We start from the raw sequence: 26,688 nt of genomic DNA on the forward strand, positions 1-26,688 counted from the left end.
AAAAATAGCTCTTGAAACATGCTTATTTGTCCTTCGAAGACTATACAACACATGTATGTAGCCCTTGACCATAAGTGACTCCATGGAAGAATTCAGAAATGGCTTGCTGGCAATGCTATATGTATTATGGGGAATGTTTAACAAAAAAACTGTATTATATCTATTTTCACCCATGCAAAGCTTCTATTTGGGGAAATGAAATTTTTCTCTTTTAGCATAGAATAAGTAATCATTGAGATGGATGGGATGTTCACAAATGTTTGAAAGGAGTGATGCTTTTTGTGCATATGGACAAGACTTTCAATGAGAAATTCCTCCTTGCGAGAACTAATTTGATACATACATGCAAAATATAATCCACATATGCAAAATATAACCACCATGAGCCAAGCCAGAGGGTGGAACAAGGGCATTACCTCAACTTCTCTCTCACAGAGAAGAATGAATTACAAGGAATTTCACTTAGAATTTCTCCCTCATAGAGAAGATATCATTCACAAGGGATTGCACCTCAAAATTCTCCCTCTGAACAATGATCCTGGGAAGTCATGTCTCGTAGTTACTCCCTTAGAGGCTCTCTGCACCCAAGGATGCCTGTCAGACTCTCTCTGAATTTGATATCAATCCTTTGATTTTCTGGTGATAAGTCATTACTTCCTCATGATGTATACAGGAGTAGACCCATCAAAATCATGCAGTTACTCACATGTATTTCTAGACTTCCTTTGAGTATTAAGCTCCTGCGTTGCCTTTGAAGAAGTGTCATACTCCCTCTTATTATAAAAGGATACTCAGTCTCAATCATCAAAGATATTTGCTTCAAGAGCCTCACTTTATTATCTTGATGATCAGCATTTTTGGAGCTATTATCATAAGAGTGAGTCTACACAATTTTGATAGCATGTGTAAAGTAGCATGTGTACCAGCCTTCTTTTCTTCCAAGAACATCCTCAGACGTAAAAGAAAAGATCAAGACAAATAACTCTTCTAGTATGTATAAAATTATAAATAGGAGAGAGACTATAATGAGTGGATAAATGGAAAAGATAAGAATACTTATTTGCCGGGAAGATCCATAGACATTAAATCAGAAATCGCCTTCTTAAATTATTGGAGAATAGAACATCTTCCTTCTAAAGATGGTTCAAGTTGGAATGAAACATTGTTTATTTTATTTCCCCCCACAATGTGAAATTCCCACTCTTATAGCATTTGAGCAAATCTACATCACATCAAATATAGCAAACTTCTTTCTAGAACCTCGAAATTCATTAAAAGTCAATTATTTATAAAGCTGTTTTTATATGGACAAGGATCACAGCTCTAGGATGTAGTTCTTGCTAAATGAGCCCAATTGATTTAGCCAAAGTAATTCAACCCTCACAACTCTATTATTGCTACATTCAAGAATAATGTGGCCTTCTCATTGGTGGTCTTGAAGATTGTGATGAACTGGCAAGGAAATGCTCCACACAATAATATCACTATTTTCTTTCATTTTCAAGGACGTATCATAACTGGCCCCAATTTGTTATCATCATAGAGAATATCACATAACCATGAGTTGGGAGGATGTTTAGCAAGAAAAGTAATATCGTGGTCTCCCCTATTAGACGTTCTTGATATTTAGGGGCAATGAACCAAATTCTTGCAAATCTCAATTCCTGACCTCACTTTTCATTTGTGTAATAACAATGATGGATCTGCAATACAAATATAATTCTTTCTTCTAGTATGAAGATGATATTGCTTCAATCTTCAGATGTATCAACTTCCATATATATGTTGTATGCAATGAATCTACAATATAGGAACCTTTGCAATGATAGATCCAATGATTATCTATCCACTTCAGTGTAGTTGCTGATTGGATCTTATAGACTGTCTGTATAGATTCTCTTTTTTTAAATCCTTTTATTAACGCCCATCTGATCTGAATATCTACCTTTAATATGATAGGCATTTATAATTGTAAACTTTCATTAGTATTTGATACAGTGCTGACCGAGTCTGCTGCCCCTTTATCTTTCTTTTGTTCTCATTGCTGTTCCCGAATTTTCTTTAAGTACCAATATCTTCTAGCACCAATAGCTTTTATTCTTTTTTCTTCTCAATATTTTTCAAAACAATACAACTGACTAAATAATAGGAAATATTTTAGTTTTATTGTAATTGTTAACTGACTGTCGTTTCCAGCAGTCGCACCTTTTCACAAACATGTAAGATTATAATCACGTTTAAACAAACACTTTTCTTTTAGTCTAGGTGGACTTAATCATCACGATTTATTACTTGATTTGTAAGACGTGTGTTTTTTTGTCAATAACCACAAAATAACTTCTAAAAACAGACACCAGATATACATATCTGAGACTTGTCTTTATGCTAATGTTTATTCTGTGCAGTCTATGTGCCTAATTTAGTACTTCCATTAGCATACATAGGCAAGTGAGATACTAGTAGAGGATTCTAGAGTTTGTCTTTACAACTTGAAAATCTGTAACCTTGTCAATAATTCCTTATTTGTGTAATTTGTAATGATTGATCGGATGTAAGTGAACATTAAGGTGCAGCAGATTACGTGACCCATACAAGTCACCTACCGCACTTGAACGTGGCCTACACGGAGATCACCGTGCAAATAGAAGCCAAGTACACAGGTATGTGCGGAGGGGGCAACTCATTATCGGCAAATATTTAAGACTGCATACGTAGCTCCACACAAGTGAAGTCCACCAGTAAATGCAAATATGGGGTACATATCAAATGGGAGAAATAGATGAATGATTAATGCCTCTCTAATGTCTGACAATTCATCAATGAGTTTAAAGTGCTTTGAGCCACCTTTTTCATCTTCTTCGATGACAGTCAAGTGTAGGGGCCATAGACTGTCATGGTGAATCAATGATGAGATGTATCATAATTCTGACATGTTGTGTCTATTGAGGATTAGCCAAATCCTTTATATTGAGCTTCTAATGTTAATCAATCGGTACTGAGATTTGCTATCTCATCTTCATGCAAAATCGTAAGTTTTTTTAACTTTGTATATTACTAAGTACGTACTAAGTAACATTTGGAATTAGATTTGCCCACGATATAATAATTTATCGACGATGTAAGGAGTTCATCAAAACTTGAATTGGAATAAGACGCACACAATATTGCTCCTGATATTTTTCAGTACTTTAGTGTCTTAATGTATCTGCCACTTTGTCCTTGCTTTTGTGAACCTTGAAAACCTCCCTGTAAATGTGATGATTTTCTGCATATTTGACATCTACAGGATCCAAACCGAAAAATAAACAAAGGAATGATCAAACCTTTGTATTTTAACATCTGTGTAGCCTCCACAGGCACCACCACAATTTGGCATAGCTTGGGAGAAATAGGATTGTGAATTTTTGCTTCCTTGATAGCCTGTTCAGATTTCAAACAACCTCTCCCTTGCCTATTTGCTTACTGTCCATTAAAAAAAAAAATGAAGGCCTGCAATAAGCGATGAGTTGAACATTCCCTTGAATGTATGTGCCAAATATTTGCAAAACACTTCAATTTTGTCATTCCCTTCCTAATTGGCTATTATGTTTGGACTGTTCTCCTCTGCTTGAATTCAGGTGTTGTGCATTGTTTTTGTTCCTTCATCCTTATCTTACATTTGCAGCCTGCTCTGATACCATGTTAATGTTTTAAGGATCGTTTCTGCAAATGTAATAACACTGCCATGGTATTGGTGTGTTCCAAATGTAGATTTGAATCTCATATAAATATGAGAGGAGAAGACATGTCCCATGAAGAGACGTGTCTCTATGGTTTAATCATCATTTAATTAATAATAATATATTAACAAAAACAATAATATGTATATATATATATATATATAAAATTTAACATGAGTAAGTATATATAGGAAATGATGATTTACCAATAGCAATAATGTATCTCAGATCGAATCAATCCGACCGAAGCGACAACCTTAACACCTACGAGGGACAGAAAAGATTATGCTAGCATTTTTATTGATTTATTTATCGATGCCTATGCTAGAGGGGACATTACAGTGTTATGAACCACATATGCTTCACAAGGGTTTTCATTTTTTTATCATTTGGTTTTCTAGGTGGATCAACAATAATGCAAGATTGTGTTGTTTTCACTCATCACTATTAGGGGCTGATCATAAAGACCATGTAATGCCCTGCCTCGAGATCCTTGGAAACAAGGATAAACATAGGCTAACATTTTTTTTAAAGAATTACTTAATAACAAGCATACAACAATCATAAGATTGTAAGACATAATGAACTAACCAAAGATCCCCAAGCGATCACTACTTAACAATGTGTACTTTTTGTCTAGGTGATTTAACCAAACAATGTTTATTCCATTAATCATACTAACCTCTCATATGATAGTCATTTTAAAGCCCAAATGCAAGTGCCTAAGTGATTAAGCCATACAAGTTTATTTTCTAGTTTGAAACGTTGAAGAAATATGATAACATCCAAAAATGACCCCGAAATCACCATAGGCAATATGTATCGAATTGGGAAGAAGCAACTCTCAAAAGGGTATCCAAAACACCAAGTTGCATCCTCCGAACAAGTCGGGAAATGCCCCCTATTTGAGGTATGATAATTGTCTATCAACATCGTATGATAAAACTCCAAGAGGTGTATGATAAACTGATCAATGACACGCGATACCTGTATGATGGAACTCTGAACTGGGAGTGATGACCTTTTGTATCACATGATACAACTCCAAGAGTTGTGTGATACAACTCCCAACTGTGTACGATGAAACATGAAGTATCATTTCATTGTACAGTTTGCTGACTATATGAGGTATGACCAAGTACCCAGATTACATGCAAGACACTAAACTAAAACATAACATAAATCTAACCTCCACACCGGGGAGTACCAGATACACACATCTTGAGGGATGAGAACTCGATAACATCAATACATCTAACATGCTATTCCACCAAATACAACTCTACGCGATTGCAATGGCAATATAAGATCAAGTACAACATGTGCATGAAGTAAAGCATAAATCACGATTATAACATAGAATATCTAAATAACAACAAGAGGAGAGAGAAGATCAAGGCAAGGTCCTGCAACTATAAGAAGACCATTCTTGTCCTCTGATCTCCAACAGTGGTATAGGTAGCAACGCCTCTCAACCACATGGAACTTTGAGGCCCACCCCACCATGCTCATGGAGATAGCAATCTAACCACGATCACATAAGGAAAATATCCAAGGCTCACACTGACACCAATCAATGTATGACAAAACAACTCAATGATCATGAAGACAATGTAGTACAACAAGTCACTAGCTAGACACACTATAGGATAACTATGTAGGGACTCTAGTAGAGTCTAATCACTTCACATCAACAAGTGCAAGTTGTATATGGTATGGCTTAGGTCCCTTAGGAGGCCACATACCTGGTATGGCTCAACTCGAATGACAGGCCTCACATCGTGCCCTCGCACCAACTTCCACAGAAGACTGACTACCATCCAGGCACCACACCCCACACTATTTCTTTCGATACTTGGTTATTGTCCAGGTGTTCTCTTATTTTGTATTAAGTTTTATTATCCCATATGTTTAATTTGGTTATCATTTGTTAGAAACTTTTCACGCTACCTTATCGACCACTTCCAGGTTGGGTACATGAGAGAAGCCACTCCACATGTCTACGCGACATACCCATGCTTGCTACAAGACGAGTGCCCGTAATCATAGTAACATTTGCTACAATTTTTATTGTAAAGCCCAAATACAAGTTCGTGAGTGATTAAGCCATACATGTTCATTTTTTGGTCTGAAACATAAAAGGAATATGATAACATCTAAAAACGGCATCAATACCACCAATAGTTGATCTGTATCAAATTGTATAGAAGCAACTCCCAAAAGGGTATCCAAAACACCAAGTCGCATCTTCCAAACAAGTTGAGAAACTCCTATTGTTTGAAGTATGATAATTGGATATCAACATCGTGCGATCAAATTGCAAGATGCATGCAATAAACTGGTGAACAACACATGATACCCATACAATGAAACTTTGAATTGGGAGTGACGACTTTTTGTATCGCATGATGCAACTCTAAGAGTTGTGCAATACAACTCCCAACTTCGTGCAATGAAACATGAAGTATTATTTCATCGTACGATTTGTTAACTAATCAAGGTGTTGGTTCCCAAAACCACAGATTGGAAATCCCAGAGCTTGCCAATTATCTAACAGGATTCCACAATCAATTCTAGCCAATGAACGAGAATCACCTTGATCCCCCTACACTTTAGCTTCACTAACCTATGCAGGAAAGCCTTCACGTCAAATGTTGTCTACTTGGTTCAAGGCTTTTTTATAGCGAATTTAAGCTTTGCAAGTTCAGCAGTTTGCAGAGTCCTTGAACTCGATCAATTACAAGTTGAATGCTGAATGCTGAATGTTTGAGTTGATTGAATGTCTTGTATAATATTTGTCAATAATGGATTTGATGCTTGTAAGAAGGAAGACATAGACTTTGTGACTTCAGTAATAAAAAGAGCACTGCCTCTGCTCATTGGGCAACAGAGTCAGCTACAATGAAGATTATCACGTACAACTTTATAAAGTTATATGCACTTGAACTATAAACAATTTAATGATCCAGACGCAACAGATCAAGTATATATACACAATTTTAAACTAGTCCAGATTGCACTTTAACTCCTACAATGGGGAGACAAACTGGATATTGACATGGAAACAATTCAATATTTCACTGGGCCGCCGCCGCGGAGGAAGGGAGGAGGCGAACCACACCACAAGGGTCTTAGGAAGGGGGTTCGGCCGTGGCAGGCAAATATATTAGTATCTATAATTATCGAGTTTAAAATGCCATAAATGACTTGGTCCACTTATCTGACGTTCAAATTGTTTATGGAATTTTAAAGATGATTATAAAGGAAAAATCAACTGAGTTTAAATCTCCATACCTTTAATAAAAATAAACAAAGGGCTTTTTATTTTTATTTTAACAATTCAATATTTCAATATATTAGTATCTATAATTATCGAGTTTAAAATGCCATAAATTTACCTTGTCCACTTATCTGACGTTCAAATTGTTTATGAAATTTTAAAGATGATTATAAAGGACGAATCAACTGAGTTTAAATCTCCATATCTTTAATAAAAATAAACAAAGGGCCTTTTATTTTATTATTAAAATAAAATATTTGAATTCATATTACAAAGCCATATTTTTGCTCCTTATTCCTCCCTACAAGTGAATGTAAAATACTTTTTCTTCAAATGTGTTTTTTTTGAGTATATTGTTTCGAATGTTCCATTACTTCAATTTCCAACTTGTATTTATATCTTTCTCTTCTAAAGATGCAACATTTGAAATAGAAAAGTTACTCTCGAGTCTCTTTCAATACTTAATTGCATCCTTGTATTTATTAATACTTTGATTTAGATTATTTTAATCACACCCTTTCAAATATAATCACCTGCTGACTTTGTGATTATCGGGCTTTTCTTCTTTGCCGGCAAATATTAATTTTGTTAAAGTTTCATATTTATTGCCTTTAGAGAAAATTATCATTACGCAAAACTTTAATCGCAGCTTTATATTATGCCTATACATTGTGCAAATCATCTCTTTCTTCAGAATTATCTTTTGAAATTGTCGCTGACTTCATTTTGAGCATATCCAGGTGTACATAGTTGAATCCATATGTAGCCTCGCACATATTGTATTTGTGACGGTATATAGTTTTGTTCCGTTGTCTTCAGATTATTTTTGTTGGCACATAGATGGCGATTCAAACATATCCTCCTTTGTTCTCCATCCTGTCAAAGTCCAAGTTCCACTTTTAATGATATCCAGGTTTATGGTTTGCTTGATATCACAATGGTTTCATTTTAATTCTCACAAATATTGCTCCAGATGTCACCCTTGTGTTGACGTGTAGGGAGAATCGATTTATTCTTGACAAAATCTGTGAAGTGGCTTCTTTCATATTGCCGATCCATTTCAATGTTTTCTCCTCCAGACTGCTAACCCGACCTCTCTCTATGATATTATTCACCGTTCCTTGCATTTGGTGGCATCATACATTTATCTAACATTCAAATACTTCATCATCCAACTCCAGAAGCTATTCACTTATCTATCCATTGAATTAGTGGCTTCTACGCATTTCGGCACACAGTTTGCCATCATTCTTCGAACCAGGAGCTTTATGCTTAAATTGGACATATTGTGACTTATCCATTTTGCTGTTGTATTTTAAATTTTGGAAACAGGGTACTCTTGATGGTATCGACATATATTGGGAAACATCGTGGTTTGTTCAAATAACTCCAGAATTGACAACATGCGATATTTACTGGTTCTGATTTGTGCTCGTTATTCCCAACTGCATTCACTTTTGCAGTTTAAGTGTATTTCACATATACATGTTATATATGCCTATTGTTGCATCACAATCCTTGATAGCATTTATATGGTCTTCATTCTATCCGTTCCTTCCTGATTGTTCAGGGGCTCTCTCTCATGCGTTTGCCTTATTCTATGCTTGTCCATGCTGACTTGTCTATAGAATTTGTCTCTGACGTACATGGCTGGAGCAGATATCCATCGGGTTCCATATAAATTTAATACTCTGTTTTCCAATCTCAACGCAATGACTCTTGTCATCATCACCGTAAAGCCCATACATATCTTTTACTAGCATCATTTGCATTGTATCATTGGTCATACCAACCACTTCTAACTTGCTGCTGCACTCCCAGATTCTACCATAACAAACTTCTATGTTTCTTAGATAGATTCACAATACTAGGTATAATATTTATTCGATGCCTGTAGTAAGATATGCATCAGATTTTTTATCCATTGACTTCATTATTTTTTGTTGTATTTCTTCTGTTTAATCAAAAATTACTGCTTAAAGTTGGTTACTGCCACTAAAATAAGTCAGGTATACTGATTGTATCTACATAACATGTTTCCGAAGCATGACCTCTTTATTTGTATTCTGAAAATCAAAATAGGAACCTGTATTGGCAAAGTATTGGGATAGCTTGCATTCAACATTTAGAACCAGTCCTCTTCTTCACATTCTTCTTGTCACAGCTCTGAGTGTTTTGAAGCATATTGTTTAAATATAAGTAGTGGGTAAGATCTAAAGGTTCTCCCTTTAGCATGATATATGGGACTCTAAATTTTGCCAAATTTAGAGTTCCATCACAAGGTATGACCAATTACCCAGATTACATGCAAGACGTTAAACTAAAACATAACATGATTCTAACATCCACATTGAGGAATACTGGATACACACATCTTGAGGAATTAAAACTCGATAGCATCAATACATCCAAGTAATATAACAAATACATCTAACATGACATTCCACCAAATGCAACTCTACTCCATTGCAATGTCAATATAACATAAAGTTCAATATGTGGATCAAGTAAAGCATAAATCACATGTATAGCATACATCAAGAATACTTGAATAACAACAAGAAGACAAGAGGAGAGAGAAGGTTAGGCAAGGTCCTGAACTGAGAGAAGATTATCCCTATTCTTCGATCCCCAACAATGGTATAGGAAGCAACTCCTCCCAACCATGTGGAACCCTTAGGCCCACCCCACTGTACTATGCTCATGGAGATAGCAACCCAACCGCAATCACATAAGGCAAACACATCCAAGGTTCACACTCACGCCAATCAATGCATGGCAAAACAACTCAATGATCATGAAGACAATGCAGTACAACAAGTCACTAGCCAGACACGCTACAAGATAACTATATAGGGACTCTAGTAGAGTGCAATCGTGCTTGGCATTGACAAACCCAAACTGTATAGGGTATGGCTCAACTCTCTCAAGAGGCTTTATACCTGGTATGACTCAACTCCAACAAGAGGCCTCACACTGTGCCCTCGCACCAACTTCCACACAAGATTGGCTATCGTCTAGGCACCACACCCTTTTATTGGTTTCCTTGAGATACTCGACTATCGTTTAGGTGTTTTCTCATCTTGCATTAAGTTTTATTATCCTATTTATTTAATTTGGTTATCACTTGTTAGAACCTTTTCACTCTTGTTGACCATTTCCAGGTCGATGTACACGAGAGAAGCCACTCCAGACATCTACCCTACATACCCATGCTTGCCACATGATGAGTGTTCGTAGGTATTGCAAGTTCCCAACCCAACTCCCAAATGGACAATCTCTCAACCGATCTAAATTCTAGATTTTGAATCTCACAAGGTCTCGCCAAACATACTCACGTGCTCGTGGGTGGGCACAACCAACTCCACGAAATAATCGATATAAACTAATGTAAGGGTTGGATATGAGAAATGCAACAAATGATAAAACTAACTCACTCAACTGGGCATCTTGCCAAGAGTACGGATTCCACACGAATCCCTATGTCCACAAAGTAAATGCAAAGTATGAATGGAAACATGGAATACAATCATTTTCCAAACATACGTTACCAAAATCTTAACAAAATATGGGTGACACACAAAACGATGCAAAGATAAAAACACCCAAAATTCCAACTTCTTAGATTTCAGAAAATTGAAAACCCACTTCCAAAATGTGGTCACACTACCAAGGGTCCAATGAAATTCCCAAATCAAGTTCATAATCAAATTCATGCAGGAACCAAAATGCACATTCTCAATTTGAAAGCACACTTTTGGATCAGGATATAAATACCTTAGAATGTCCTTTAATTTTTCAAACTCCACTATCCTACTCTTTGTAGCAGAGGCTACTAACCCAAAATTCAAGTGAAGCCAAACAAGGCGACAAACAAAACTAGATAGCACACAAAACAAGGCGACACTGAAAACACCCAAAAACCAAACATCTCAGAGTTCGATGAAATTGAAAACCCACTTCTCATACATGCCCAAACTCCCTAGAATCAAATGAAAATCAAATTTTAGGTATTCATGCAAACTTCGACAAACTAACTCCACTAAAAATATCATTTTTAAAAACATGCAAATAAGAAATACTCATCCCTGTCCAACTAAGTGATGGAATTGCATAAAAATGAAGGGGAACACTAGTTCTCCACCCCCTAACAATTAGCAATCGTAATAATCAATTCAAATGGATCAAAAGTAAATAAACAAGAAAGCCCTACCTCTCACGTTTGGTAAAAAGTTAAAACCAAGAAAAAGGAAAGAAATTGGAGACTTTATCGAATCTTTTGAAATCTTTGCAAAACGAAGCAATCCCAACACGAATCTAACAAGATTGATCTCTCGAAGATTCAACAAGCGTGACTTCGACAACAAGCAAAACAGTGAATCCTCACAAGGGGGTGTTGGAGAAAAATCCCTTATTAAAGTTGAGGAAAACTCAACCCACAACTCCATGAATTACTACATGCAAACACCTGTCACGGAATGAGAGGATCAAAAGCTATGGAGGTTGGAATTCAAAGATTCACAAAATATGAAACCTTCTTGATGTGCAAAAAAGAGATTGCAATTGTATTGAATGAATGAATAGATTTACAATTATCATCCTTATAAAAGGAGAAAGATTAAACCTTAAAGGTAGATACCCTAAAGGGAAATATTCAAGGTTGCATGATCATAATCAATAAAAGAATTAATTATTATATGCCTAATGTTTAGCTTGAGTAAACTAGAGATAATAAGGAAATATCTTATTACTCTAACCACCCGCCTTGAAGATAAACTTAGAGAGTAGCTAAAAACCTAGAAACTATTGCCAGAAGTAAAAGCAAATGCAAAATGGGTCTTAACAACTAAGGCCTGATCAGGTACCCAAAGACAACCAAATCTCTGTAAAGAGAAGAAATAGAGAAAACCACATGGAAAAACCCTACTCAAAAAAGAGATGGAAATAATGTTTTAGATGATAGGAACAAAAGGACGATCATGAAGAATACCACTGAAGCATGAAGCTGCAAACACTGTCAAACTACTGATCTGAAGAACCTCTATTGAACAGAATATGACCAAGTCGAGAAGACTAAGTCTGAAGAGTTAATCATTCGAAGATGGAAGATATCTCATGGCCTTCAAAAGCTGGAATGAAAGAGTGTCCATATGGTAAATGATCTATCTCACCGGAACACATTGGTATCTAGCCACTACAATCGCCTAATACATAGGATCAAATACTGAATACATAGCTCACTCCATCAAACCAAGAAAGTAATAGAACCAACAAACCCCCCTATAATGCTGAGGGGTAAGTCAAGAACACTGAAATTGAATGCAATATCTCCCGCAGAAAGTAGAACCAGAAACATCGAGTGTAGAAAAAAGTACAAACACCTATGATGGCACATGTGATCGACACATCATGAGGCTAATGTCATGGAAGGGACACTCTCTTGACAAATGAAGATGGCGAATATGGCCAACATGACACCCCCCAAGGTACTTTATAATGTAGTGTGAGTACAACAAAACACAAAGGTGTGCAAGACCCCAAAATACAATAGAGTGGCATTTTATCTCAGTGCATTTGCAAAATTGTTAGAAAAAGATGTCTACAAAGACCATAAGAGACATAAGGCTGATACAATAGATAGTACAACCTTTGGCGAATCATCTAAAGCAACGAAATTGATCTCCAGACCTGAAATAACCAAGATATCCACAGAATGCAAAAATGCAAAAAATTGAATAGAATGTGCTTGGAGCAAAATCTAAAAAAACAACTAGCATCATTTGAAAGAGTATAGAAAAGTCTTTCCAATGATATAAAGAATTCCCAAATCGGAGACCGAATGCTCAAGATATGTCTCTCGGAGTACAAAATGGAACCAACTTTGACAACAAAAAAAAGCCATAAAAAAATATCAAAACTGAAATATACCTACACCAATACAATGGGCTTAGAATCAACTTTCTAGCGGTATCTCGTTTGCGAAAAACGAAGATCGTATGCTCGCGATATGAGCAAAAAATTGAAGGTAGGTCCAAAAGAGCCATAAGGGCTAATAGGCATGCTGATGCAATGCTGATGTCAGCAAGTGACGAGCCCAAATTTGACAGTCAAATGACCTTTGAGGCAAAAAAATGCCAGAAAAATGATGAGGGTGCCGAAAAAAGACCAACATGCCAGAAAAATATAATATGCCTAGAAAATGGAAGCCGGAGCCAATAAAAAAAATTGGTGGCCATAATATAAGCACGTGGGAAATAATTGCCATAAAAAGGAATAAAAATGTAGAGAAGAGCCAAAACCACTAAGCTGAAAAATTGAAACTGTCGTTCAAAGGTAAAAACACCCATTGAGCTCATAAAACTGCCCATACAAGTGCCTTGGAAATCGCTGTTAGAAAAATGAGTGCCTCCCAAAACACATGCTTTTCGTGCCTCGAGCCGCAAGGATCAATTGTCGGAAGGGAGACACATGTTGTTGAACTCGTACTTGTGCCATGGCCATTAAAGTCCTATCCGAACGAAAGAAATGCGGGTGAGGTGTTATAAGAAAAACACCGCTCACATAAAAAACCTTATGCTTTTACCAAAGTGTGAGAAGGAAAAGGATGAAGGAGGACAGATGACGACACAAAATCCAAGGTGGGAACCACGCATATGGTACAGTGGGCACCCAAAAAAAGTCCAAGCGCAAGGGTGGGTACCGGGTGTGTACTTGCACACGTAGGTCCCCAAAATAATTATTGGAAAAATTGCCCCTTTCCACTAAACAAATGCATGTGCAGGGTACAAGAGGGTCCACCTCCAAAAAAATGCCCCCTTTTGCTTTGTCATTTGTTTTGTTAAAACAAAAACATGCAAAAAAAGATTCCCACGTTTGCTTTTACAAAAAAAAATATTGAGATAATAATTTTTGATTAAAAAACAATCGATGCTTATCGAGATTTGTGCCCAAGGCCGTACGACCTTGGGCTAATTTTTTCCTACCTTAGATTTCAACAACGTCCAAACTAGACGTATTTTATATAGAAACAGGGGTTTTTGGGCACCCTGAGCTCAATGGTGATGTCCGTTTGGGCTCAAAGTGACCCGAGATGAAGCTCCCCTAAGATCCAATAAAAAATCACGTGCAAAATTGAAACCCTCAAAAGCTCCAAAAACCTTCAAGATTACGAACAAGCTGCAACAAATCCGGCTTTGATACCATGTTGAAGTTGAGGAAAACTTAACCCAAAGCTGCAAGAATCATTGAATGTAAACACCTATCACAAAAAGAGAGGATCAAAGCTATGGAGGCTAGAATTCACAGATCCATAGAAGATGAAACATTCTTGATGTACAAAAAGAGACTGCAATTGTATTGAATGAATGAATAGATTTACAATTACCATCCTTATAAAATGAGAAATGTAAAACCTAAAAGGTAGAAACTCTAAAGAGAAATATCCTAGGTTGCATGATAATAATTATTATAATAATTAATTATTATATCCTAATGTATAGCTTAAGTAATCTAGAGATAATAAAGAAATATCTTATTACTCTAACATCCTCCAAACATGAAAAGACCAAATGAGAAATGAATAATAAAACTCACTTTTGCCTACTATAAACACTTTTATTGACGTGGCTTATAAATTAGAATATTAAATCACTTAATAGACTAATTGGCCGCTTTTCCATATTAAACAAAACAATTCCAGGCATTTGGAATTCAACTACGACAAATTAGCCGACAATTAAAATAAATTAAACCAATTTAATAAAATCTCCCAGATCAATTAATCGGCATTAATTAACATTTTCCGTGACAACTGCAGAACCCTAAATGCACAAACACGCTCATGAGTCTAATCACATAATGCGTTATAAATATGGGTTTACCAATTACTAGAGGGTTAATTAAAACGACTATATAGATACATCACCCGTACATGGATGACATTGGCTCAATATGAAAGTCACTATCTCCTAGTGCCCATTGCTAGATATAGGTACACACAGATCTTGAATATAGGGTGGATGAATCTGGTACCTGTTTAGTAAACAACAAACATCAAGTGGAGATGTCCAATGTATAAATTGTTGAAGGACATACAGACACATAATAACATGAAGGAGATCATGACACTTTGTAAATCTTGCAAGGGGAATTGCGATAAAAAGCCTTAGCCGGCTCACCAAACAAACCCGAAGCTGGGAGTGTGCAGCGAGGTGTGGGGCCCCTACTATTGTTCATGCCACTAGACAACTCTGTTCTCACTTTGCGCTAGCATCAACGAGTAATTCACGCGTAGTAGTGGTGCAGTACAATATAGCAACATATAATTACATGATATTTCATTGAAACTAAATGACTTAAATAATCATTTGTAGTCCTTTGAGCATATATATCATCTGAAATTGAAGGACAAATGCCCACAGCATAAAGACTCAATAATATGTAATCCAAATTAACATCTTTCATATGCAAATATAATCCATAAACCTAAACCTGATTATAGATAAATCATTTCCTGATTATTATATTATATTGGAATAATACATGAATTATCCAACGACATATATGTCACAATATGGCATTAAATCCCAGACAAACATCCTGAAGCAACATCAGTAACCTCAAATATAAAGCACTCTAGATAACATCATAAAGCACCATCATACAGATATGGTCAAAATGCCACTAACAACATGATCAAACACATGAGTCAACACTACTCCAGGAACCAAATCAGGTGCAGCAGTCCAAAGCATCACACAGTGCAACCACTCTTCATATCTCAATGGTACTCACAGAACCGCATCATGATACCGGATAAATCTAGGTAACCACTAGCACACACCTCAGTGAAACTATCAAATATATCACAAGTCTCTTAAGTCTAACATAGAGCACAATCAGCATACTGATTTAACAAAATATATCAAATCACCCCAAGGATGTAGACCACTCATGGATCTTAACATGGTCATTCAGAAAGTAAGAACATCAAGGTCCCATCTGTCAGGATGGCATACAAAAATCAAATAGGAGAGGCACTACAGATCATACCTATTCCCTTGTAGTGTTAACGGGGATTTGTTTTAACTTGGAAAACCATAAGTACAGTTGTTAGCCTATGAGGGACAGAAAAGATTATGCTAGCATTTTATTTGATTTATTTATTAATGACTGTGCTAGAAGGGGACAGTCCAGTGTTAACCAAATATGTTTCACAAAGATTTTTATTTTATTTACCATTCTGCTTCCTAGCTGGATCAGCAATAATGCAAGATCGTGTTGTTTTCACTCTTCATGATCAGGGGCTGATTATAAAGATAATATCTATTCCTTCGTAGCATTAATGAGGATTTGGTTTGACTTGGAAAATCCTAAGTATAGTTGTAATTTAATTACTCAGATTCCAGTCAGGGAATTAAAAGCATAGAAAAATACGTAAAAATAGGGAGCAAGAGCTTTTGTTATTTAAGCTGAACAAAGAAAAAAATGTTGCTTTTCCATCTGGCACAGCCCAATCACACTATTCAGTTTTTTCTTTTTTGCTGTGTTGACGGGTTAAGAGGTAACTCCACTAGCTTTCTCACAATTGTTAAATAAGTAATCATTGAGGAGCAAAGACCCTGTTGCTATGCCCAAATTAAGGCTTTTGAGGTCACATGGTTCTTCATGGCACATGCTACTTAACATGTTTTTATCACTATAAACCAAGCTCCAATCCCTAAAACAAACTAAGGCATGAGGCCAGAAAATAGTAATTAAGCCCCAACTGAGATTATAAAATGAATAATTGCAGAAGGATGAGACCTTTTAGTGATCCCTAATGGCCTAATCAATCCAATGTTTGTTTGCTTTGCCAAACTCCAGATCTGCAAGGTAAAAGTGAAGCTGTGACAGAAAATTCAAAAAAAAAAAGAGTCTGTCATAGGATAGTTTACTCATGAATAAAATGCCCATGAGACTGGTACTGTTAGCAGAACAAAAATTAGCAGTCCAGTTTGATTGGGGCTAGAAGACACAATCTTTAATATCACATTCTACTTTGTGATTTATGCTTCTAAAGTTCTATGGTCTGTTGGCATCAAAGTAGACATTATATATTTATAATTGAATGCCATTTATCAAGTGCTTTGTGCTTTGAAGCTTTTTTTTTCAGACTCTCCACATAATTTTTCCATTGCCTTAATATTTCAGACTCTCTATACAATATCTTGTTTCCAGAATTATTCAGACTTTCCACCATAAACTTTCTCCCACTCCTTGTTCAGTTATCACTAATTACTTATCTAGGATATCTTTCTTCAGAAAGGTATAATGCGAATTGTGATTCAAATCGGATAAACACAGATTTATTTATTGAATTCTTTTGTACAGTTTCAGAGAGTGACAGGCAAATGCTGCTCGTATTTTGAAAAAACCTATGCAAAAAAATTTTAAAATGTGAAAAAATATCTACAAGTTTTTTCATTCTAAAGAACTTACCTGGAAAAAGCTGAAAATCACAGAAACTTGTTAAAGTATTATTATTTTTTCACTAAAAGTGGGGTAAAAATTTATTAAAACAAAGAGAGATACAAGAGGGAGAGCTCAGCTAAGAGCTCTATCCCTACCAACAAGATTATTGAAGTCAGTAGCTAATTGAAGGGGTAATTGCCCGATATCCATAATACTCCAATCATGCACATGATCAGAAGCCCATTTAGCCAAACAATCAGCAACTCCATTCCATTCCCGAGGAATGTAAGTAAATTGAACAGACTCCAGAGATCTACACAAGAGGAGATTCTGATTCATGACTGAGGCCAGGTGCCAACTACCATCCACAAGTGCCTTCGAAATAAGAAGGTTCACAACCACTTGTGAGTCAGACTGACAAATAATCATGCACCATCCTCTCAGACAACATTGTTCCACAACATGTAAAATTACTAGAGCCTCCATAAGATTGTTAGTATGACAACCCTTATGCACTGAAAAAAGAAATTGGACTTCACCAGAGCTGCAGCGAGTCACTCCCCCAATATCAGCATGACTAGGTTTCCCCCGGGAAGAGCCATTAGTGTTGACTTTTAGAACTCCAGGTGGAGGAGGAGGCCAATGCCCCTCGCGATTCACCCGCTACTTCACTTGCCGCCTAGTCTGTCTAGGCCAAGTGTGGAACCATTGGCCCACAGCCATTGAAGCCCCATCGTGAAGCTGAAATTTGAGGTGATTGCAAATAGCAAGGTTACCAGGAGCCATACCTTTGTCTAACACACACTTAGCCTGAATTGTCTCCTGCAGAGAATGGGTAATCTTCCACCAAAGTTGCATGACACCAATCCCAACGTCTTGAAATATTCGCCTGTTCCACTCCAACCAAATATGCCAAAGAATAAATGAAGGACCAGCTATCCACGCAACTTGAAGAGGAGAGGCAGGAGAGGGGGCACTAGTGCCCCCAAGCGAACCAAGAAAGAAGACAAGGAAGGAACGTGCCAACAAGGTTTGCCCCAAGCATTCCACCAAAGGTGCCAAATCTGGATAGAATAAGAACACTGATAGAAGAGATGGGAGACAGACTCCTCTCCATTGCCACACAACACACAAACTAAATGTCACTGGAACCCACGCTTACAAAGATTTTCCCACGTAAGACACCGATTATGGACCACCAACCACATGAAAAAGTTACATTTGGACCTAGAAAACTTATTCTAAAGTTTTTCCACCACGACACCTCAGCATCTCCAAACAATTGTCTAGTAAGCTCCTGGTACCTAGAAAAAACAAAGTATTTGGGTATCCCCCCAAGCCAAAACATCTCGTCCCTCCAATAAGCAACACTCCTTAGAAGCCAAAATTCTAGAAAGCTCCTGGCGGTCCTCCTTTGATCCCTCGGGAGGCTAATCTGAAGAGTTCTTCCATCTATAGACAACAACAAGACCCAAGCGATAAGGAGTCTTATAATGAGCCACCTTATCCCATCCATCATCAAGAAAAGAATTATAGAGGGTTTGAAGATGAGGGAACATGGATAAGATAGGAGAGTTGTCATCCCAAGTATCAGTCTAGAACAAAGCCTTAGAACCTCCCTTACATATCCAGAAAAGACTTCTCTTAACCAGCTGAGCACCCTTTTTGAGAGTATGCCACACCATAGATCCCCAACCTTCCAAAGGAAGTGAGGAAATAGAGTGACGATCAGCACCCTTGAAATACTTGTAAGCGATTATGCGGGCCCAAAGTTGATTTTGTCTAGACCACCATCGTCAATAAAGCTTAGCAGCCAAAGCTTGGCTACTCAAGATAGCAGATCGAAGACCAAGACCACCCTCCTTAGGTCTACAAACACTCCCAACTAATTAAACTCCATTTTGAATTATGCAAATTACCACACCAGGAATTGTTGAGAAAGAGCTTCAAACTCCGTGAGAAAGTAGATAGGAGCTGTCTGAACCATACTTCTATAAATAGGTAAAGCTTGAATAACAGATTGAAGAAGAGTGACTTGAGCCGCAGTAGAAAGCGATCTATGAGTCCAATGATTTACTTCTCCCGAAGCTTGTGAAGCAAATTCTATCAGAAGAGTTGTGGCTGCCTAGAAACAACTAAAGGAATGCCAAGATATGTCAAAGGGAGCGACCCAATTTGGAACTGCAAAATATTAGCAATCCTCCATTGAATAGGTTTCGACGTGTTAAAAAAATATATAGAGGATTTATGTTCATTAACTTTTTGTCCTGATGTCAGCAAGTAGATATCTAGAGTATGTCGAAAGGCCATAGCCTCCTAGACCTGAGCATTTCTTGCAAATGCAATGTCATCAACAAAATGAAGATGAGAAAGAGAAGGTAACCCATTATCCCAATGCCATCCATGAATTAAGTTCTGAGATACTCGAAACTTGATGAATCTGCCCAAACCTTCAACCATAATAATAAAAAGATAGGGGGAGAGAGGATCACCTTGCCGGAGACCCCTAGAGGCCCCAAATAATTGGGATGGTTGGCCATTAAGAAGAATAGAGAATGAAGTAGAAGTAACACAACTCAGTCCAGCTCACCCATTCTGGGCTAGAGCCAAGGCAAGAAGAACATTTCGAAGGAAACTCCATTTGACTCTATCATAGGCCTTAGCCATATCCAGCTTAATAAACATAGATTGCTCCCTTGAAGTAGCCATAGAGTGGATAGACTCAGTAACAATAACCACCCCATCCAAAAAAATTCTTCCTGCAACAAAGCCTCCTTGTTCTTCTAAGACAATAGTGGGGAGCCATCGTTTAAGCCTCTCAGCAATCAGCTTAGTAATAACTTGGTAGAGCACATTACACAAAGCAATAAGCCTGGACAAATCCAGCTGATTAGCCCCATCTTTTTTTGGAATAAGAACCAATGAAGTAGAGTTTAAGGCCCAAAGCATCTGCTTACTAGAGTATGATTCTTGAACCACCTCCAACAAATCCTGATTTACAATGGTCCCAAAATTCCTAAAAGAATTCAACAGGAAATCCATCAGGGCCAGGAGCTTTGCCCATACGCATACTTGACCACCTCCTCCAACTCCTCCAAAGAGAGTGGTTGCATGAGGTAGTCATTCATTGCCTGGGTGACAAGAGAAGGAATACGAGAAAAAATAATATTCTCTTCATTGTCAGCTGGAAGAGAATCCTCATAAAAGAGGGTAGAAAAGTACCGGGTGGCCTACTGGAACAAAGTTGGCAAGGAAGAAAGTTGCGGACCCTCTGAATTAACCAAAGAAGAAATATAACTCTGATTTTGCCAAGATTGCACACTTTTATGAAAAAAGGTAGTGTTCCTATTGCCTTCTTGAAGGCAATCAACTCTAGCCTTTTGCTTCCAATATATTTCCTCTCTAAGTTCTTATTCTTCTAAATCTTTTAAAGCAATGGATTCAACTTTTTTCAAGAGCTTCAGAGAAGCCAAGATCTGGAATCTATCTAGTAATGGCATCAGGGCGCACCTGAGCTTGCCTCTTCATATCATGGAGGTTCCCAAAGCATTCTCTGTTTCATTTCTTGAGTTTCCTTTTGACATATTGAAGTTTTTTAGAAAAGGAAAACATAGCAGTACTGTAGGTGGGGGCACCATCTCTCCACTAGCACGGCATAAGATCATGAAGTGAAGATTCCTGAAGCCACATCAACTAAAACTTGAATGGAGGATTTTTGGGAGTAAATGCCTCAATAGCAAAAAAATTAATTGGCCAATGATCAAAACCCCTCTAGTCCAGAATTTCTGAAGAGAGATTGAGGGAGCCACTAACCCAGAAGCAAGAAACCAAGAATCTATCTAGAGGTTCAGAAATAGCTTCAACTCCAGACCTATTATTCCAAGTAAAGATCCCATTAGCTGACTTAATATTAGACATATGCAAAAGATCAATATTTTGGCGAAGAAGATCATACGGCAGCCTCAGCCGAGCCAACCCACCCCTCTTCTCCTTAAGACTTAAAATTGTATTGAAATCTCCTGCTAAAATCCAAGGATGGAGAGGATGACAATTTCTAACATACCAGATGTGCGACTAGAGTCCCACCTTCCCCACAAAATTCACAGGCGCATACACATTAGTAGTCAAGATCATCTCCCCGGAAACCAAAGAAGAGGGCCACCATAGAAAGGGTTGAGTGAGAAGACACCCAACCAAGAGGAGAAAATTTTCATGGATCTCAAAAAGTAGCCAAACAACCGACGCTCCCCATAGCCCCAACACATTGGCATTGTCCATGAGGCCAAATACTAGAAGCACTCCGAACCATAAACTCCACTGAAAGCTTGGTCTCCTGGATACAAAGGATATTTGGAGAATGATCAAACACCAACTTGTGAATAGCTTTTTGTTCGGGGATGCTATTCAACCCCCTAACATTCCAGGAGAGAATAATCATCATTGAGTAGAGTGGGAGAAATGAGCATCCAGGGGTTTCATAGCCCTAGACTCTACCAACACATCTCCTAGCATTTTGATCTTCTCCTGGTCCTTCTTACGCCCGCTCTTCAAAGGAGCGATAAAATAAGCGCTCTCAAAAGGTCTTTGTAGAAAACCCAAAGGTAGGGGAGACTCCTTTCCCTTGGCAGAAGTGAACCAAGTTTGCCAGAAGTATGTCAATATCCTGAGGCTCCCTAGGAGTCACCACAGCGCCAGACTCGGAAGCAGTAGAGCCTCCACTCTGCTAATGAACCACAACTTGGGTAGTCATACATGGTTCATGAGGTGGAGCACCCCCATTTGAGCTAACCGGATCACAAGACAGGTTAGGAGGAATACCCTCCTCTAAAAGGCCATACTATCCAACACCTCAAATCGGTTATAACCAGAACCAGATTGCCAATCTTTAAAGGGCCTCTTCTATCCTTGCTCCTTACCTCATGAGCGAGCACCAATAAAGCCATCATTATTAGGGCCAACATCTTGCAACAGGGCCTTTCCTTTACCTGCATTTCCCACTTGACTATTCCCCTTAATTGTATTATCCATCATAGCTTTTCCTTTTCTTGCAATATTTGTCTAAATACCACTGTTGCCAATAGTAGAATCATCATCCCCCTTAGAAGCCGAAGTCCGAGGGCCTGGCACTATAATTGTCCATATTCGACATCGAAAAGGGAGGGATTCATAATGTAATTGTTGCAAACATGATAAAGACCCAAGACAAATTTCCAAAGAGTCTGGTAATGGGTTATTCAAATCAATTTCAATACAAATTCAGGCAAAAGAAAGAACCTTTTTATCGAGGGATTGATGTCCAATTGCCGCCGGCTTGCCAAGCAAAGCAGCAATTTGACGAAGAATGTCTTCTCGCCTAAATTCAAGAGGAAGACGTGGCAAGCGAATCCACACTGGCACCCTTGAGGGGAGATCCTCTACAGAATTAAATCCTGAGTGCCCGGGTTTAATGAATGACCCTACTTGGTTTTAAAAGTAAGGGTCCCCTTCAAAAATGCGATCCCGATCAGACATGCAAGAGAAGACAACCAAAAAATAGCTATTCCCAGCCAACATAATCTCCATATCACCATCCACCTGCCATGACTGCTGAATCCATGCCACAAGAGCCAATAAAGATATCTGGATTCCAAGAAATTTGCAAATCAGAGCATGCTTGGTCCAATATTCAATGTCCTCCATCACAGCATCCGGAGGAGTAACTAGAACAGGCCGATTCCTGACTCTGGAAAACATCCATTAACTCTTTTTTCGTTTGAGCCTCCCCGTGGAAAACTACCATTGCTGAAGAAACCTCTGGCCCTGCAATGTGAACAGCCAAAACCTCAATCCAACAATGGCTGCACCACTTCCTCCACCCTGCAGACTATCCAGGAAAAAAGTAGAAAAAATCAACATAGGGGACTAGGGATCGAGCCCTAGCCCAGAAAGCTTCCGCTGTTACTCTGCATCATTCCTTGCTGTTTGATTGCATCGATATGCATGTCATTATTAGAAATTTGGAAGCTGTGTTTTGTTGTGTTTTTATTGATCAAGTCATTTATTTTTTGGGTGGTGTTTCAGGGGAAAAAAACCATTAAAAAAATGTTTCAAGGATGTATTGATAAAATATTATTAAAACCACAATTGTTTAGGGGTAGAAATCACCAAAGGCAAAATTGGCAGTCCATGATTGCTCATGATTTTTTTCTTGATTTCTGCTTTGATTTTTTTAACAACTGATTGATCTTATTGTCATGTTTTAATGCAAGTTTTGAGATCCTTTCCAGCTCACAAACACTTGTTAGTAGGTGAGTTACTCAGAGTTTGATGCTATGGTTTTACCCTCTTGGCAAGCATGCTGTTAGGTTAGCCCACATATTGAAAATGGCTATGGAAAAATGTTTCCATACATTGTTATATTATGATTAAATCACTGGGGATTTTAAGTAGCTTATGCTGGCCATGCAATGACTGCTGCTCAATATGAAAAACAAATACATGTCATCTTATCACTTTTCGAAGAGGGGTGAATACAATCATTAAAGAAGAATCATAGAGAACTTTATTTTGGTTTGTGACTAACTCTTAGTTTGGAGTACCAAGACAGGGCCTAATGATTTTATTGAAGGTAAAATAGAAGGTTATGGAAAGCATATATGGCCACAAATAGAAAATTGGTAGCAACCTTGGCGATAATTCAAACAGTGAAAGAATTTTTCATCAACTAGCAAAGGAAATGGTCTAAAGGAGATTCAATTAATTGAAAAGTTGCTGTATCAATTTTCAATAGATGTTCCATTGTTGTATTTTGTCGCACCCCGCCAGGGAACCTGAGAGGACTTAGTTTAAAGTTACAAAGTTTGGTGAATAATTTTTTTTTTATACATTTCTTCTAACATGTTTTGCTGTCCCATCAAGTTCTTTAACGTTAAAGATTCTAAATCCATTTGCATAACTATTGAATTTATTGATTCATGTTCTAAGTTATTATCTAAAATTAACTTTGCAAGAATAAGAAAATATAATACAATTGAACAATATATATTTTATTAACCATTTCTTGAATCATTAATTCTTTACACATGATAACTTTTCACTATGAATTAAATTTTTTCTGACTTGGTTATTCTTGCAGACATCGAAGCGGCATGTGCCATATCTTTTTGTTCGAGGTGATGGAGTTATTTTAGTCTCTCCACCTTTGAGAACATCTTAAGAGTCATTTGTATTCTAAAACACAGTTATAACGCTTTTTGGGTTTGCTATAATATTTTTCTGACCATGTAATGGACTTGAACGCCTTTTCTCAAACTTACAATTTTTCTTTGTTGAAAGAATAAGGTTATCTGAAACATGACATTTCAGTTTTCATCAGTGAAGATGGAACTGCTTGCATTGATACAAGTCACTAAAATCTAGCATGTATAGTGAAGTTTTGCACAGGTAATGTAATGGGTTTAAGCATTTTGGCTTCTTTGAATTTGTACATAATATCAATCTAATGGTTATTGACTTCGCTGTAAATGGTTCTGTCCAATGAATTACTAGAGAATTGCCCTTTGCATGTGTAAAAACTTCTAATACTGATGGCAATTTGATTTTTATTTGTAATTTTGCAATGTATAGCCACAGAAACATCGTTTGCTAATAGATGTTTCAATTTGAATGTCTGTTAATCTTTTGTCAATGTAATGTTCTTTAAAGCTGACATTCTTGTTAGGTATGTTGGTTTTATATTTAGTTCTTATTTTGTGTGTACATTTATGTAACCTGAACAATAAAGGTCTAGTGCTCTACATAAATCTCGATGTTAAGATGGTAGCGTGCTGGAGTATGTTATTTGTTAGCCATGTAATGATTTTGCTATCATTCAAGTTCAGGATGTACATGGTAATGTGCTGGAGTATGATGCAGTATCTTTTGCGAACTGTATCATTGTGACATTTACTCTAACTATGAAAGAATACCACCACCATTGCTTGCATTGCAGGTCTCATGCTTTGCCTCGTGGCTCCTTCCTCTTAAAATATATGCTCAAAAAATGCTGTTGAAAAATAGCAAACCCAAATGGTAAGTCAGAAGTACTCAGTCGCAAAAGAATAGAGCCAATGTATTCTGATTTGTCAGTAGCTATATCTTTAAGGTTCACTGTTTCACCTTTGTAGCCATTACTAGTACACTAATGTAAAAAAAATGGTAGATAAAATACTTAATACATGGTCATATGATGCAAAATTTGGTTAGCTTCCTTACAGGGGCATGAATTTAATTGAATGCGTGCTCTGTAATTCTGATCATTACTGATTGAGAGAACTCAAGGCTGGAATTTCCCACACCAAATTCTCATCAGACTATAGTTAGTGTCAATAGCCTCTTCATTTGGAGCACCACACTATGTATGGTGTTATAACCATTTAGCATCTTGTTTGTCAGAAGAATATTAATTGATTTTAAGCATGGATTTGGATTCAGGGTATCTAAATCACTAGTTTCACCAAACTTCAATGCCATTAGCAACATCAACTACATCAACTTCAGTTATCTCTAATTATAGTATTGGAGTCAAATGCTTCTATGATTGGGAGGACTGAAAAGAATTAGATTATATTCTCTATAATTCAAATATGTAATTTCTATATTTACGAATAGTTTGTATTAGGTTAAGATGTAGTACTGTTGTGGTTGCACTATTAATGGTGCAGCCAAGGTTCAAATTCTTGCTTGGCCCAAAACAATGTTAATGCTGGTTGGGCCCACCTTGGTTGTCATATGTGGTTGTGGATGGGTGCATATGTATGGCAAATTAATGGTGATGAAGATTATAGTGTTCAAGTCGATTCTCGATACAGATGGAGATAACGATGGTCAACTCTCAAGATTGTCATTGGGCTGTGAGTGCTCGCAGACCCTGTGTCAGACCCATGTCAGGTGTGTTGGTTGTGCCCCTCGAGCTTAGCATCCCTGTTGGATTTCTATGCTTGTAGGTCTTGGGTGTTGGATTTGGGGATAAGGTCCCCCATATTTGTGGCCTTACTAGTTTGTATGAAATGTCTTACAACTCATTTCAAAATGGAGGTGGAGAATTACTGTCCATGCCAGTTTGTATGAAATGTCTTACAACTCATTTCAAAATGGAGGTGGAGAATTACTGTCCATGCCTCTCTGTGCACTTTTATTCCCACATTTAGTTATAATTATCAATTTGGCCTATCGCCTAAATTGATGCTTTGTACTTAAAAATACCTATTGGTGAGCATA

At 37.3% G+C, this 26,688-nt stretch overlaps 1 protein-coding gene across 1 annotated transcript in view; it reads left to right on the forward strand.

Annotated features, from left to right (window-relative positions):
• LOC149557867 (sm-like protein LSM3A) overlaps positions 1-24,954 on the forward strand; it is a 49,321-nt gene extending 24,367 nt beyond the window's left edge. Inside the window, exon 3 of the mRNA XM_089832336.1 lies at positions 24,566-24,954. Within this exon, the coding sequence (XP_089688462.1) occupies positions 24,566-24,646 (81 nt within the window). The 3' untranslated portion in view covers positions 24,647-24,954. The remainder of the gene's footprint in view (positions 1-24,565) is intronic.
• Positions 24,955-26,688: the final 1,734 nt, after the last annotated feature.

This window comes from Cupressus sempervirens, chromosome 5 (genome assembly GCF_028749045.1).
Source record: "Cupressus sempervirens isolate cs-2001-9-10 chromosome 5, ASM2874904v1, whole genome shotgun sequence".
Taxonomy (NCBI): Eukaryota; Viridiplantae; Streptophyta; class Pinopsida; order Cupressales; family Cupressaceae; genus Cupressus; species Cupressus sempervirens.